The sequence below is a fragment of the Phyllopteryx taeniolatus genome, chromosome 3 (genome assembly GCF_024500385.1).
Source record: "Phyllopteryx taeniolatus isolate TA_2022b chromosome 3, UOR_Ptae_1.2, whole genome shotgun sequence".
NCBI classification, from domain to species: Eukaryota; Metazoa; Chordata; class Actinopteri; order Syngnathiformes; family Syngnathidae; genus Phyllopteryx; species Phyllopteryx taeniolatus.
The window spans coordinates 11,287,848-11,301,007 of record NC_084504.1 but is presented as its reverse complement, the minus strand read 5'-3'; the positions used below and the strand labels follow the sequence as shown (position 1 = coordinate 11,301,007).

General features: G+C 41.1%; 1 protein-coding gene across 2 annotated transcripts; it reads left to right on the top strand.

Annotated features, from left to right (window-relative positions):
- The first annotated feature begins 935 nt into the window (after window positions 1-935).
- Window positions 936-10,944, top strand: nudt12 (nudix (nucleoside diphosphate linked moiety X)-type motif 12). Of its 2 annotated transcripts, none has more exons than XM_061769177.1 (8): window positions 936-1,011; window positions 3,382-3,579; window positions 4,262-4,529; window positions 5,880-6,138; window positions 6,868-7,035; window positions 9,139-9,252; window positions 9,317-9,516; window positions 9,585-10,944. In XM_061769177.1, the coding sequence occupies exons 2-8, from the start codon at window positions 3,383-3,385 to the stop codon at window positions 9,711-9,713; spliced, it is 1,335 nt and encodes a 444-aa protein (XP_061625161.1). In that variant the 5' UTR covers window positions 936-1,011; window position 3,382; the 3' UTR covers window positions 9,714-10,944. The 2 variants fall into 2 exon arrangements, with proteins under 2 accessions (XP_061625161.1, XP_061625160.1); XM_061769176.1 differs by having other exon boundaries at window positions 940-1,011; window positions 3,365-3,579.
- The last annotated feature ends 2,216 nt before the right edge of the window (window positions 10,945-13,160 follow it).

Here is a 13,160-nt window from a genome sequence, read left to right as displayed (position 1 = left end):
TAGTCAAATCTTTTTTTAAGAAAAAAATGGGACTGATTACACAAAAAAAAAACTTTAACCTAAATTTAAAACAATAGGATCATACATCAGCTATTATGTGTTACCGAATTTATATTTAACTATTCTACACAAAAAAAAACTTTCTTCACCTAAATTTAAAACAATAAGATCATACATCAGCTATTATGTGTTACCGAATTCATATTTAACCGACCAATAAACTACTGTGACTAACGATGCATTGGTAATCCTCGGAGAATCGGAGTTGAAACTTTGGACTGCAATCTTATTTTCTTTAAAAAATATTTTAAAAAGTTAATATTTTTTAAATCAGGATTGGCTGGCAACCAGTTCAGGGTGTACCCCGCCTCCTGCCTGATGACAGCTGGGATAGGCTCCATGGAGCACGCCCGCGACCCTAGTGAGGAGAAGCGGCTCAGAAAATGGATGGATGGATGATTCATCCACAATCACAACTTTTATTTGTGACAAACACTTTGGAACGTTCGATAGTTCTAAGTAACGATGCATTCAGGACTCCTCGGCAATTCGCAATCAAATTCTAAGTCCCGACCTTTTCCCCGTAAAAAACAATTTTGTTCAAAAAAGTAGTTGTTCTAAGAATATTTTTCCCCGAAAGACAACTGTATTCTCGCAAGACGATATTTTCCATAAAGTAAATACACTGCAGAATAATAAACAGCTGCAATTAACAACGACGCGTTTATAACCCCTCGGACAACTATTATCCTTAAAACTTTCAAGATGAGTCAGAAGAAACCAAAATTAGGAGCAGTTGTTGAGATTCAATGGAACTATTCGTAATTATTTATTATTCATACGTGTAACATCTTGTAAAGAAAACAAACAAACATCAGTGTTCTGACTTGTTGAATTCAGAAACTGCTAGAAATTTGGATTGGTGGATGTGCTCTTGAACGCATCTCACCCTGACGTCACTCGTGTTCCAACAAGGAAGACGTCGTCGTACTTGTTGTTCGCCAGTTTCAGGTGAATTTTTCATTGAATTAGATGAATTTCCTTCATTTAATATTCATTCTGCTTTAACACACTCACTTAACCTTTGCTCCTTAACTTAGCCTCCTTTAGGGCGACAGTACATGAGGAAGGTTTGAGTAGGTCACCTCGAAAAGTCATAAAATGGCTGTCAGAATATTCGTTATTACATTTTATTTTTTATATTATTGTGCTTTTAAAACAGCTCGATCCCTAATGGACGAAAGTTTGGTCGTACTGTATTTTAAAAAGTGTTTAAGAGAAAAGCCCAACTTCATTGATTGACAACTGTTTGCACCAATTAGAAAGAGGGGGTGGTGCGTAAATTAACCTAGTCACATCATCATTAACATGACACTGATAAGGTATACCTAGATATAATATGTTGGTATTATATGCATATTTTATTTCCTTAGTAAAATAATATAAACACAAAACATTTTTGAAATACTGTTGAAAACAATAAAATGATGCTGTGTTTCTTTCGTGGCTTTAGATTTCCAGGTCAAAAGTAATATAAGATTAATACAAAATATAAAAATAACTGAAATGGAAAATTAATAGAATCATAAAATTATAATTTGAAATTTCAAGGATAGATTACAGAATTATATATATATATATATACATATATATATATATACACACCGTGTCGTGAAAAAGTATTCCTTCTCAAATTGTTATATTTCTGCATAGTTTGATTTCATTTAATGAGGAAAAAAAACTATTCAAGTTACCTTACCCTGTGTGAAAAAGTAATTAGCCGCCATGTTAAACCTTGAAATAATTTTGGCTAATCACAACTTAATTTTCACTGATTACACCCAAGCCTGGTTACCTCCCAACCTGTTCAATCAAGAAATCACTTAAACAGAACCTGTCTGATAAAATTAAGTCAGACAAAAGATCTAAAAAAGCTGCAACAAAATGACATGATCCAAACAAATTAAAAGAACAGTCAAGAAGTAATGATAATTGACTATCAGTCTGGAAAGATTTATAAAAGCCATTTCTAAAGCTTTAAGATTCCAGCGAACCATAAGGAGAACCATTAACCTCAAATGGAGAAATTATGGAACAGCAGTGAACCTTCCCAGGAGTGGCTTCCCTACAAAGATTTTCCCAAGAGAACAGCAATGACTCATCCAGGAGGCCACAGAGGAACTTCTAAGGAACTGGAGGCCTCCCTTGCCTTAATTCAGGTCAGCGTTCATGACACAACAATAAGGAAGAGACTGGGCAAAAATGGCAGCAATGGCAGCATTCCAAGATGAAAACCACTCCTGACCAAAAAGAACATAAAGGCTCATCTTCCTTTTGCAAAAACCATCTGAATGATTCCTAAGACCTCTGGGTAATTGTTATATGAACTGACGAGATGAAAGTTGAGCTTTTTTTAGAAGGTGTATGTCTCGTTACAGCTGGCGTAAATGGAGCACAGCATTTTAGAAAAAGAACATCATACCAACAGTCAAACATGGTTGCGGTAGTGTGATGGTCTTGGGCTGCTTCGCTCCTTCAGGACCTGGACAACTTCCTTGGATTGATAGAACAATGAATTCTGCTCTTTAACCGAAAATCCTGAAGGAGAATGATCAGCCATCAGTTCGTGACCTCAAGCTGAAGTGCACTTTGGTTCTGCAGTAGGATAACAATCCAAAACACACCAGCAAGTCAACTTCTGAATGTCAAGAAAACAAAGCTAAAATAATGGAATAAAATGTAATTATAGGTACATTTTATTTCCTTAAATATATATTGTTAATATAATTGCAATTTCTGAGGTATATAAAATGTGATTACTTTAAATAAAATAAATGACTAAAATTAAAATCTGTTTCTTTTATTTACTAAATAAAAAAAATACAAGATACTGCAATACAATAAAATGTATAAATATTTTAAATTAATGGAAATATATACATGTATTTTATATTTTTATATAAGGAATACAAATATCAAATAAATTAATTCTGCTACGTTTATTTGTTTTTATGTCCTGTGTAAAATACATATGAATGCAAAAGTTTACAGCAAATATTTTTATAAAATATAAAAATTTTAAACGTATTTTAAATATGTATTTTACATTTTTGTTAATTTTATACAATAGATACAAATATAAAATCAGTGAATAGAATTACACTATTTCGTTCATAAAAAAAGAAAATATAATGCGTACAATGAAATTAAATATAAATTGAGTATAAAAATGGATCCAGGAATAAATACAAAATTGAAAGTAAATAAAAAATAATCCAAAACTATTCACTACTTAATTTTGTTAAATCAATCATTGTCAATTAAAAGTGATCCAATTATCCATTGTATGTTTGGTGTACCTAAGGTATTGTCCGCACGCAGGATGTCAGGTACGGGCGAAGAGGAAGTTGTGGAGAAGTTTCTGGACGCGGCGTCTCACGGAGACGAGGGCCAGGTGACGTCCCTGCTATCCGCCGTCCCGTCTCTGCTCGAGCGGACGGGCCCGAGAGGATGGACGGCGCTCATGCTCGCCGCCAGGAACGGACATCAAAACGTGGTCCAAACGCTACTCCAACACGGGTAAACAATACGATAACGTCTAGAAAAAGTCAACACACCTCTGTACAAATGCCAGGTTTGCACATCTTCCAATAAGTGGGGGTGTAGCTGTGTTCACAATGCACCAATCACATTTAATCTTGTTAAACGGGAGTTAGCACTCACCTGCCACTTTTTAAAGTTCAAAGTTTGTTTCAAGTTCAGATGTTCTAGTAGGTTAGTAATAAACAAACAAAAAACAGTGAACAAAAAAAAGAGTAAACAATGCAATCTTATACTTCTGAAGTTTCTTCATCTTGTTCGTTTTGTCTGTTTTTAATCTTGTTTTTGTTTTGTTTTTTAAACCTTGTTTTATTTTAATTTTTTTACTCTGTTCATTTAAAAAAAATCTTGTTCTTGTAAATCTTGCTCTTGAAAAAAATCTTGTTCTTGATGTTTTTTCTAATCTTGTTCATTTAAAAAAAATCGCGTTATCTTGTTCATGATCTTTTCTCTTTTTTTATCTTGTTCGTGATTGTATTCATCTTGTTCTTATTTTTTAAAATGGTGTTCTTGATGTTGTTATTCTTGTTCATCTTACCCGTGAGGTTGTTCTTGACCATGTTTGTCCTTGATCCTTGTTGTTGCTTTTTATCTATCTTTTTTTTCTCACACTACTTTTACATCACCTTGTTCTTAGTGTTCCTGTTATTGTTATTTTCAGGTGTGACAGGAGTTTAGTGAACACTGTTGGTCAAAGCGCGTCAGACGTGGCCAAGTTCTGGGGTCACGAGCACGTCGCCATCCTATTGGGCGACCTTGACGAAGAAGGAGATGGTGTCGGGTGCGAGAACTACTTCGGCTGCGAGCCTCTGGACCGTCTGAGCGCCAAGCGCACCGACAGCGTGTGGCTGGAGGACAGGAAGGAACATCCCAGCTCAGTCTTTCTGCTCTTCTCCAACCTCAGCCCCATGCTCTACCAGAACCAGGAGGTCGCACCTTTAATTTTCGCTTCTTCGTATGCTTTTTCATAGACTTTACACCGATCTGCTCGGCTTGTATCGGCCGATAATTAGCATTTTATGCTGATCGGCTTTAATGTCATAATTCGCTGATCCGATCAATGACGTCCTTGATTGGCTCCGCAAAAAACATTTGCTGATTGTCGCCATCTTGTACAGTATATTTGAATCGTAAAGGTAGTTTATTTTTAGCCTTGTCGCGTGTCTTTTGACGTACTACTGTAAATATCTGACAGCCAATAAAGTTTAAAAAAAAAACAAACAAAAAACATGGCGGCGGTATGGGACAGACAACACGTCTGAGACAGATAACACGTAATGCCTGGATCAGACTACGAGACAAATTTGGTCTTTCACGATTGCACTATGTCAGACTACTGCAATAAAATCTTCGCATCCCGTCTTTTACGATCACTGGGCTTTATCTTGTCAACTCAAATGCTATCGGATACACTCGTTACCATGGCGACGATAACAATGGATCGCGCCATTGCATGTGTTGGGGGGGGGAAAGCGTGGTGTCGTCACCAGCACTTGGGAGTGGGCTGTCCATTCAAGAAAAGCTTGAGATATGTGCATTTACTTTTAACATAATACAGCTCGCAAGCAGGTAAGAATGTTATGTAGCCTAGCAAGCTAGCGCTAGCATAAATGTTTATATGTAAACAAGCCGGCGTTCTGTCGACTCATACTCTAAAGCTTTGGTAAACATTGGTTTGTGCGCGTGAATAAATGCTGACAACAGCGACCAAGTATGTTGACAACGGCAAGCACGGGAGACGAAGCGCCGGTCACAATACGCAATCCTATTGGTTGACGTCAAGGTGCGCTGTCGGCGAGTTGTTGTTGATACGTCATACTACACAGAAGATATCCTCCCCCCCAAAAAAATCAAACATGCTAGACTCTTCACTTTGCCGTCGTAAGGTTATCGTTGCGCCAAATTGTTGGTCGTGGATTATGTCACACTACAAGAAATTTAGTCTGGGAAATCGACCGCGATAGCTAATCGGGCCAATATCAGGGCTAAAATCCTGTCGTCTGAGCTAGGCATTACTTTGTCTGTGACACAATTCGATACTCTTGTTTTTTTTACTTGGTTTTGACTTGGTTAAATGATCTTAATTTGGTACTTGATATGGTTCTTGATTTGATGTTTGACTGTTTTCTTGACTTGCTGTTACTTTACGTGACTTTGCTTTTTGTTCGTGACGCGGTTCCTAACTGTTTTGACTTATTTCACTTTTATTTTGGTCTCTTTTTTTTTTTTTGCAGTTGTTTTGGCTTGGTTTTGTTTACGTTGTTGTCTACTTCCCGCAGGGAGTGCAGCATTTGTGTCGCATGGGCTACGAGGCCGTCCAAGATCTTGTGGAGAAGCCGGATGCCGCGTTGGTCTTCCTGGGCGTGGAGAGGAGAAGCAGAACGCGAAGTGCGTCTGAGGAGCTCCCAGCCTGGTTTGCCATCAGCAGCGACGAGGACGGCGCCGCGCTGCTCGGGCGCTGTCTGCACACGAAGCGGAAGTGCTCCTTCGCCTCCTCGGCGCACCGGGACCTGCTCAACCTCAGCGACGAAGACGCCGGTGAGGACGACGATGACGTCGCTTCACTGGTCATCGGTCAAATTCTTCTGCTTTTGATCCTTTTAGTCTTCTCTTCTTTACCTTCTCATCTTATCTTTTCATCGTGTCCTCATTTTCTTCTCCTGCTAGTCTGCTCATCTCATTTTCCTCTCCTCCCCGTTGTCTCCTCATCTACTTTTCTTTTCCTTCTCACCCATTGTTTCCTTCTCATCTTTTTTTCCTCTCTTCCATCGTTTCTTCATATTCTGATTCTCGTCTCAATTTCTTCAAATTTTTTCCATTTTCTTCTCATCTCTTCTGGTCTTCTCATTTTCTTCTTGTCATCCCTTCTAATTTTCTTGTCCTTGTTTTCTTCTTGCCCCCAGCCAGCATTTGAGGAACACTGTTACACATACTGTATGTAGGACATATGGAATAGATATAATGTACATTATTGCTCCTGATAACGGCTCTTGCATGTATTTTCCCATGGACAGGACTGACAAAATTCGCAAGTAATTCACGCCCACCACGAAAGGCTTGTAATTCTCTATAAATGCCACAAGACGGCGCCAAAGTAATATTTTCATGTGAGAAGTGCCTTTGGCTTGAGCACAAAAACAGTGCATAATGCAGGACAGGTTTCACCCAAAAATCTGTGACTATTCGTGTTTGTATGGTAAAATATATAGAATATATTTCTATTACTGCACTGATGAGTACCTTCTCATCTTCTTCTTCTTGTTTCAGGCATACTGGCTCCAGCCCGCGCACTGCTGGCGTGGCACCGTCGTTACGCTTTCTGTTCCACATGCGGTAGCGCCACTGTCTCTGGGGAGGGAGGACACAAGAGGAGCTGCCGGAATCAACAGTGCCCCAGTAACAAGGGAGTACACAACACGTGCTACCCCCGCACTGGTAAGTGCACACACACACACACACACACACTCTCGTACGTACGCACTGGTACACACGCACGCACACACTTGTACTTACACACTGGTAGACATATAAACTGGTGCACGCACACACACACACACACATTAGTACGGACACATAGAGTGGGACGCACGCACACAGAAGTATACAGACATACACACACTGGTATACAGACACTGGTACACGTGCACTGGCAGTAACAGGTGCACTGGCACACACGGACTGGTACGGACACATACAGAGCCTTTCCAAAAAATTTGAATATCATGGAAAAGTTTATCTATCTCCATAATTCCTTTCAAAAAGTTACATTTTCATTGATAGATTCAGTATTTATTTGTTTATTTTTGCATAAAACCCCACCAAATCATGAATTGAAAAAGATTTAAGACTGAAGAAATCAGCCCAAATTTTGCAGGCCATAAATGTTTTCAACAGTGTTACACACTAATCATCTACGAAACTCAAAGCACTTGCACAGCTTTCCACACGTGTCATCAGTTGGGTTCAATATGAGGAAGACTGCAGACTTAGCAACTGGCCAGAAGACCATCATTGATACCCTCCACGGGATTGGTAAGCCACAAAGGTTCATATAGCTAAGGAGGCTGGCTGTTCACAGAGTGCTGTGTCCAAGCATATCAATGGAAAGTCTAGTGGAAGGACAAAATGTGGGAGATGGGCTACAACTGTCGGGTTCCTCGGGTCAAGCCGCTTCTGAGCCTGAGCCAACGTAGGAAGCGTCTCAACTGGGCCAAGGAGAAGAAGGACCGGACTGTTGGCCAATGGTCCAAGGTCCTCTTTTCTGATGAAAGTAAAGCGTGCCTGTCATTCGGGAATCAAGGTCCAAAGGTTTGGAGGAAGACTGGTGAAGAACCGAACCCAAGTTGCTTGAGGTCCAGTGTGAAATATCCACAGTCAGTCATGATTTGGGGTGCAATATCCAGTGCAGGTCTTGGTAAACTCTGCTTTCTGAAATCCAAGGTCACCGCAACAGTCTACCAGAATGTTTTATCGGACTTCATGATTCCTTCTGCTGAGGATCTGGATGGAGATGCAGATTTACCTGGCCCCTGTCCATACCGCCAGAAGCACCAAAACCTGGTTTGATGCCCATGCCATCACAGTGCTTGACTGGCCAGCCAACTCGCCAGATCTAAACCCCATTGAGAATCTATGGTGTATTAGCAAGACGAAAATGACGGGCACCAGAAATCTGGGCTTCCATAACTCCCAGGCAATGAGGCTGATTGCCTCAATGCCACAGCGCATCCAGGCAGTGATTAAGGCAAATGGATTCCCAACCAAGTAATGAAGATTAACATGTCATTTTGAAAGTGCCATATTTTGATTGATTTAACGTGGCCCTAATTTCTCTCTTTTTTTTTTTTTTTCTACAAATACTGAGGAGTAAATAGTGATTTCTTCACAATATTAAAATTTTTCTGAATTCCTGATTTCGTGGGTTTTATGAGCTGGAAGCCCAAATTCTGTAAAAATAAACAAATAAATACTTTAGTAATCCATGAAAGTTTAACTTTTTGAATGGAATTGTGGAAATAAATAAATATTTCCATGATATTCACATTTTTTTGGAAAGCATCTACACGTACACAAGCACGCACACTCACTCTTTGGCAACCAGTGCCTGATTGTTCTTCTGGATCTTATTGTTGATCACCTGGTTTTTCTTCATCCTGTTCTTGTTATTGATCTGTTTTTCGTCCTAATATTTTTTGTTATTCTTAATCTAGTTCTTGATCACCTTGTTGTTCTTAATCTTTATCTGGTGCTACTTATCCATCTTGTTCTTGAGCATGTTTTTGATCTTGTTATTCAGCTTGTCATCTTGTTTTTCATTTTTTATTTCTTTTTCGTCATCTTGATCTTTTTCATCTCTTATTCTTTTGTGGGTCTTGTTCATCTTATTCTCAATCTTGTTCTTGCTCTTTATCATGCGCTTCTTCTTAAACGTGTTCTTAATCTTGTTTGTCATTTGTATTCTTCTTAAGAGCTTGTTCTTCATGTTGTCCATCATCGTTTTATTCTTCTTATCCTTGTTGGTGATGTTGTTCCTTCCAGACCCCGTAGTCATCATGCTGGTGGTCCACCCAGACGGTAACCAGTGTCTCCTGGGCCGGAAGAGCGTCTTCCCGGCCAGAATGTTCTCCTGCCTGGCTGGCTTTGTAGAACCTGGTAACCATGCACGCACGTACGTACGTAACAGGAAGTGACAGAAAGTAACAGGAAGTGACACCAGGTGAGACACTGGAGGCGGCAGCACGGCGTGAGGTGTGCGAGGAGAGCGGTGTGCGGGTGGGCGCCGTTCGCTACGTTTCCTGTCAGCCATGGCCCATGCCCTCGCAGCTCATGATTGGCTGTCTATGCGTCGCCGTGACAACGGACATCAGCGTAGACCGCAACGAGATAGAGGAGGCCAGATGGTTTCCGCGGCAACAGGTGAAAAAACAAACACCAAATTTCACAACTTCCCTCTATGATTGGTTGTTTTTGTGCTCTGCGGTCAGGTGATGGAGGCACTATTGGGTGGAGGATCCCGCCCGGGTCCCGCCCACTCGGGCCTCATCATCCCACCCAAACAGACCATTGCACACCAGCTCCTACGACATTGGATCAGCACTGGAGCCAACCTATGAACTTTGACCTCGGATTTTCAAGGACCAGTTGTTGTGTGAAGAGCCTCGTAATTGTCAGAAAACATTTCAACACCGTCAACAACAAAACATATACAATTTCTTTTTATTACAATTTCTCTCACTTCACTTATCGAAGTAAAAGTGTCGCAAACTTCACTGTTTGACTCGAGCCTGGTTCTTTAATTGGTTATTGACTTAGTAAGGGACATTCACCCATCCATTTTCCGTACCGCTTATCCTCACTAGGGTCTCGGGCGTGCTGGCGCCTATCCCAGCTAACTCTGGGCGGGAGGCGGGGTACACCCTGAACTGGTTGCAAACAACTATTTGCACTCACATTCACACCTAGGGACAATTTAGAGTCTTCAATTAACCTACCATGCATGTTTTGGGGATGTGGGAGGAAACCAGAGTACCCGGAGAAAACCCACGCAGGCACGGGGAGAACATGCAAACTCCACACAGCGAGGCTGGATTTGAACCTGGATCCTCAGAACTGTGCGGCAAATGTGCTGCCAAAATCAAGAACGTTAAAAAAAAAAAAAAAAAAATCTTTTTTTCTTCTGCTCCTCAGCCCGCGATATTGTGGGCGGCCAGCAAGCATTCCAAGGCTGACGGCCCAAACGCCAGTGTGCCAATCCTTAGCCATGCTGCCAGCGACTAGCTGCAGTACTAGTGCTGGTGGGCAGGCGTGGGGCGGTAGAGGCGTCAGGTTCGCCGCTGCCTCGCTATGCGCCGTGGGTGGGGGGCACACAAATACCACATAACACTTGAGGGAATATGTATTTTTTTGGGCATAGCTTGATGGCTAACTGCACGCTGTAGTGGTAGAAATGTTCCAAGTTATTATTGATAAAGATGTGGCAAGTGGCCCGAAACGCCTCAGCTGAAATGAGGGTGCTGAGTACTTAAATAGTGGGGGAGGGGCAACTCATACCAGTGTGTACACCCAAGACCATGTACCAAGTATGAACTTTGTCTTGGTTTTAGCCCCACCCAAAAAATATGGACAACTACAACATTGCTAAAATTCAATACTAAATTGTTCTCAATCCGAAGTGCTGAAAATGTGCAAACATATTTAATGCATTTAGAAACAAAATGTTACTGTTTTTCCCACATTTTTGACTGTTTTGACTTGGTGCTTGATTTATTCTGACCATTATAACGTTCTTCTTGACTTTGTTTTTAACTTGGTTTCTTGACTGTTTAAAACTGATTTTATACTTTGTGCTTGACTTTTTTTTTTTTAATGCAGTGGACATCATTCATGACTTTGGTCGGAATGCAATCCAAAGGTACAATACACACTTCCACACGCAGGTTTTAAAGCGTCAGTGATCACCTCTATGATGGCGTCAAGGTCACGTCCACAGAAAGATAACCGAGAAGTAGACGTGAGCACAATGCTGGTGACATCTTGGCAGTTGTTTCACCATCGAGATGACAGCCTGAAAAACAACCACAAGTATAAGTGCAAATTCAAATTTGGGAATGAAAGGATCTAGTGCAGCGCCAAGCCCTGAAAGAAATTAAAATGACAAAAATTGGAGCGCATTTGACACTCCCTCAAAATGTTTAGCTCCTGAGAGATGGCACAAGATGGCAGCAAACCACAACAAGAAATTCCACAACCCACTATAGTTTCTTGGGACCTAGACGCCACAAGCTGATTGAAAAGCACTACATCACAGGTGTCAAAATCAAGGCCTGGGGGCCACAGCCGGCCCGCCACATCATGTTGTTAGGCCCGTGAAAACAAATCATGTGCATTGACTTTGTTTCTTGCTAAAATACCAACATTGCAAATTGAGATGACATTTAATCATGTTGACATATTGCAAGCATTTTTGTTACCAATCATACCTTTAAAATAAATTGAATAAGAGTTCATTTTTAATGGCTTTTAATTTCAAAACTAGTCATCCATCAATTTGCGTCCACCGTGTGCAGAATAATTCGGAAAGTCTCATTTTTGAGGATTGTTTTCATTAAATCACCAACCAAAGTGCTTTAGGTTAACCCAAAATGTTAATGAACCTCATGAATGTTTTCGAAAGTAAAAATGAGGTTTAGGCTTTCTTAGCGAGGATATCGATATGTGGACACTTATTAGGCAACTATTGGTGTACAGAATTATTACACAACTAAATAAAGCCATTTTCCCCACTTTTTAATGTTTAAGTGAGAATTATAAACATGCAATTCAAACCTTTTCCATATAAATTGATAAAAACTAATATATATATATATATATATATATATATATAAAGTGACCAATATAGCCACCCTCCATCCATTTTCTACCGCTTATCCGAGGTCGGGTCACGGGGGCAGTAGCTTTAGCAGGGACGCCAAGACTTCCCTCTCCCCAGCCACTTCATCCAGGTCTTCCAGGGGGATCCCGAGGGGTTCCCAGGCCAGCCGAAAGACTTAGTCTCTCCAGCGTTCTCCTCCCGCTGGGATGTGCCCGGAACACCTCACCGGGGAGGTGTCCGGGAGGCATCCGAATCAGATGCCCCAGCCACCTCATCTGGCTCCTCTCAATGTGGAGGAGCAGCGCCTATACTCTGAGATCCTCCCGGATGACCGAGCTTCTCACCCTATCTCTTAGGGAGAGCCCGGACACCCCGCGGAGGAAACTCATTTCGGCCGCTTGTATCCGGGATCTTGTTCTTTCGGTCACGACCCACAGCTCGTGACCATAGGTGAGGATAGGAACATAGATTGACCAGTAAATCGAGAGCTTCGCCTTTCAGCTTAGCTCCTTCTTTACCACAACGGATTGATACAAAGTCTGCAATATAGCCACCCTTCTATTCAATAAAAGTGCTAAGCCTTCCATCCATGGATTCTGTCAGTTTCTAGATTTGTAGTTGCTCAAGTTTTTGTGCAGCAGAAACCACAGCCTCCCAGACATTGTTAGAACAGATGCACTGTTTTCCTTCACTGTATATCTCCCGTTTAAGAACTACCTACAAGTTCTCAATTGGGTTCAGGTCAGGTGAGGCAGGGGGCCATGTCATAATTTTTTTCATCTTTCAAGCCTTTACTGGCCTGCCACGCAGAGGAGTACTTGGATGCATGCGATGGCGCATTGTCCTGCATAAAAAGCAGTCTTTTTGAAAGATACAGACTTCTTCCTGTACCATTGCTTGAAGGAAAGTGTCTTCTGAAAACTGACAGAATGTTTGGGAGTTCATTTTGAGCCCATCTTCAACCAAGAAAGGTCCAATCAGCTCATCTTTAATAATTCCAGCCCATACCGGTATTACACCAGCACTTTGCTAGCGTCTGAGTTGACGTGGAGCTCTGTGCCCGCGAGCGATCCAGCCACGGGCCCGTCTATCTGGTCCATAAACAGTCACTCTCATTTCATTAGTCCATAAAACCTTTGAGAAATCTGTCTTCAGATATTTCTTGGCCCAGTCGAGACACTTCCAACTT

Bases quoted from the DNA above. Each gene is read 5' to 3' on its own strand.
- nudt12 (XM_061769177.1), top strand. From the start codon at position 3,383: ATGTCAGGTACGGGCGAAGAGGAAGTTGTGGAGAAGTTTCTGGACGCG. The intron at 4,530-5,879 runs GTCGCACCTTTA...TACTTCCCGCAG, and splicing joins TGCTCTACCAGAACCAGGAG to GGAGTGCAGCATTTGTGTCG. The intron at 6,139-6,867 runs GTGAGGACGACG...TTCTTGTTTCAG, and splicing joins CCTCAGCGACGAAGACGCCG to GCATACTGGCTCCAGCCCGC.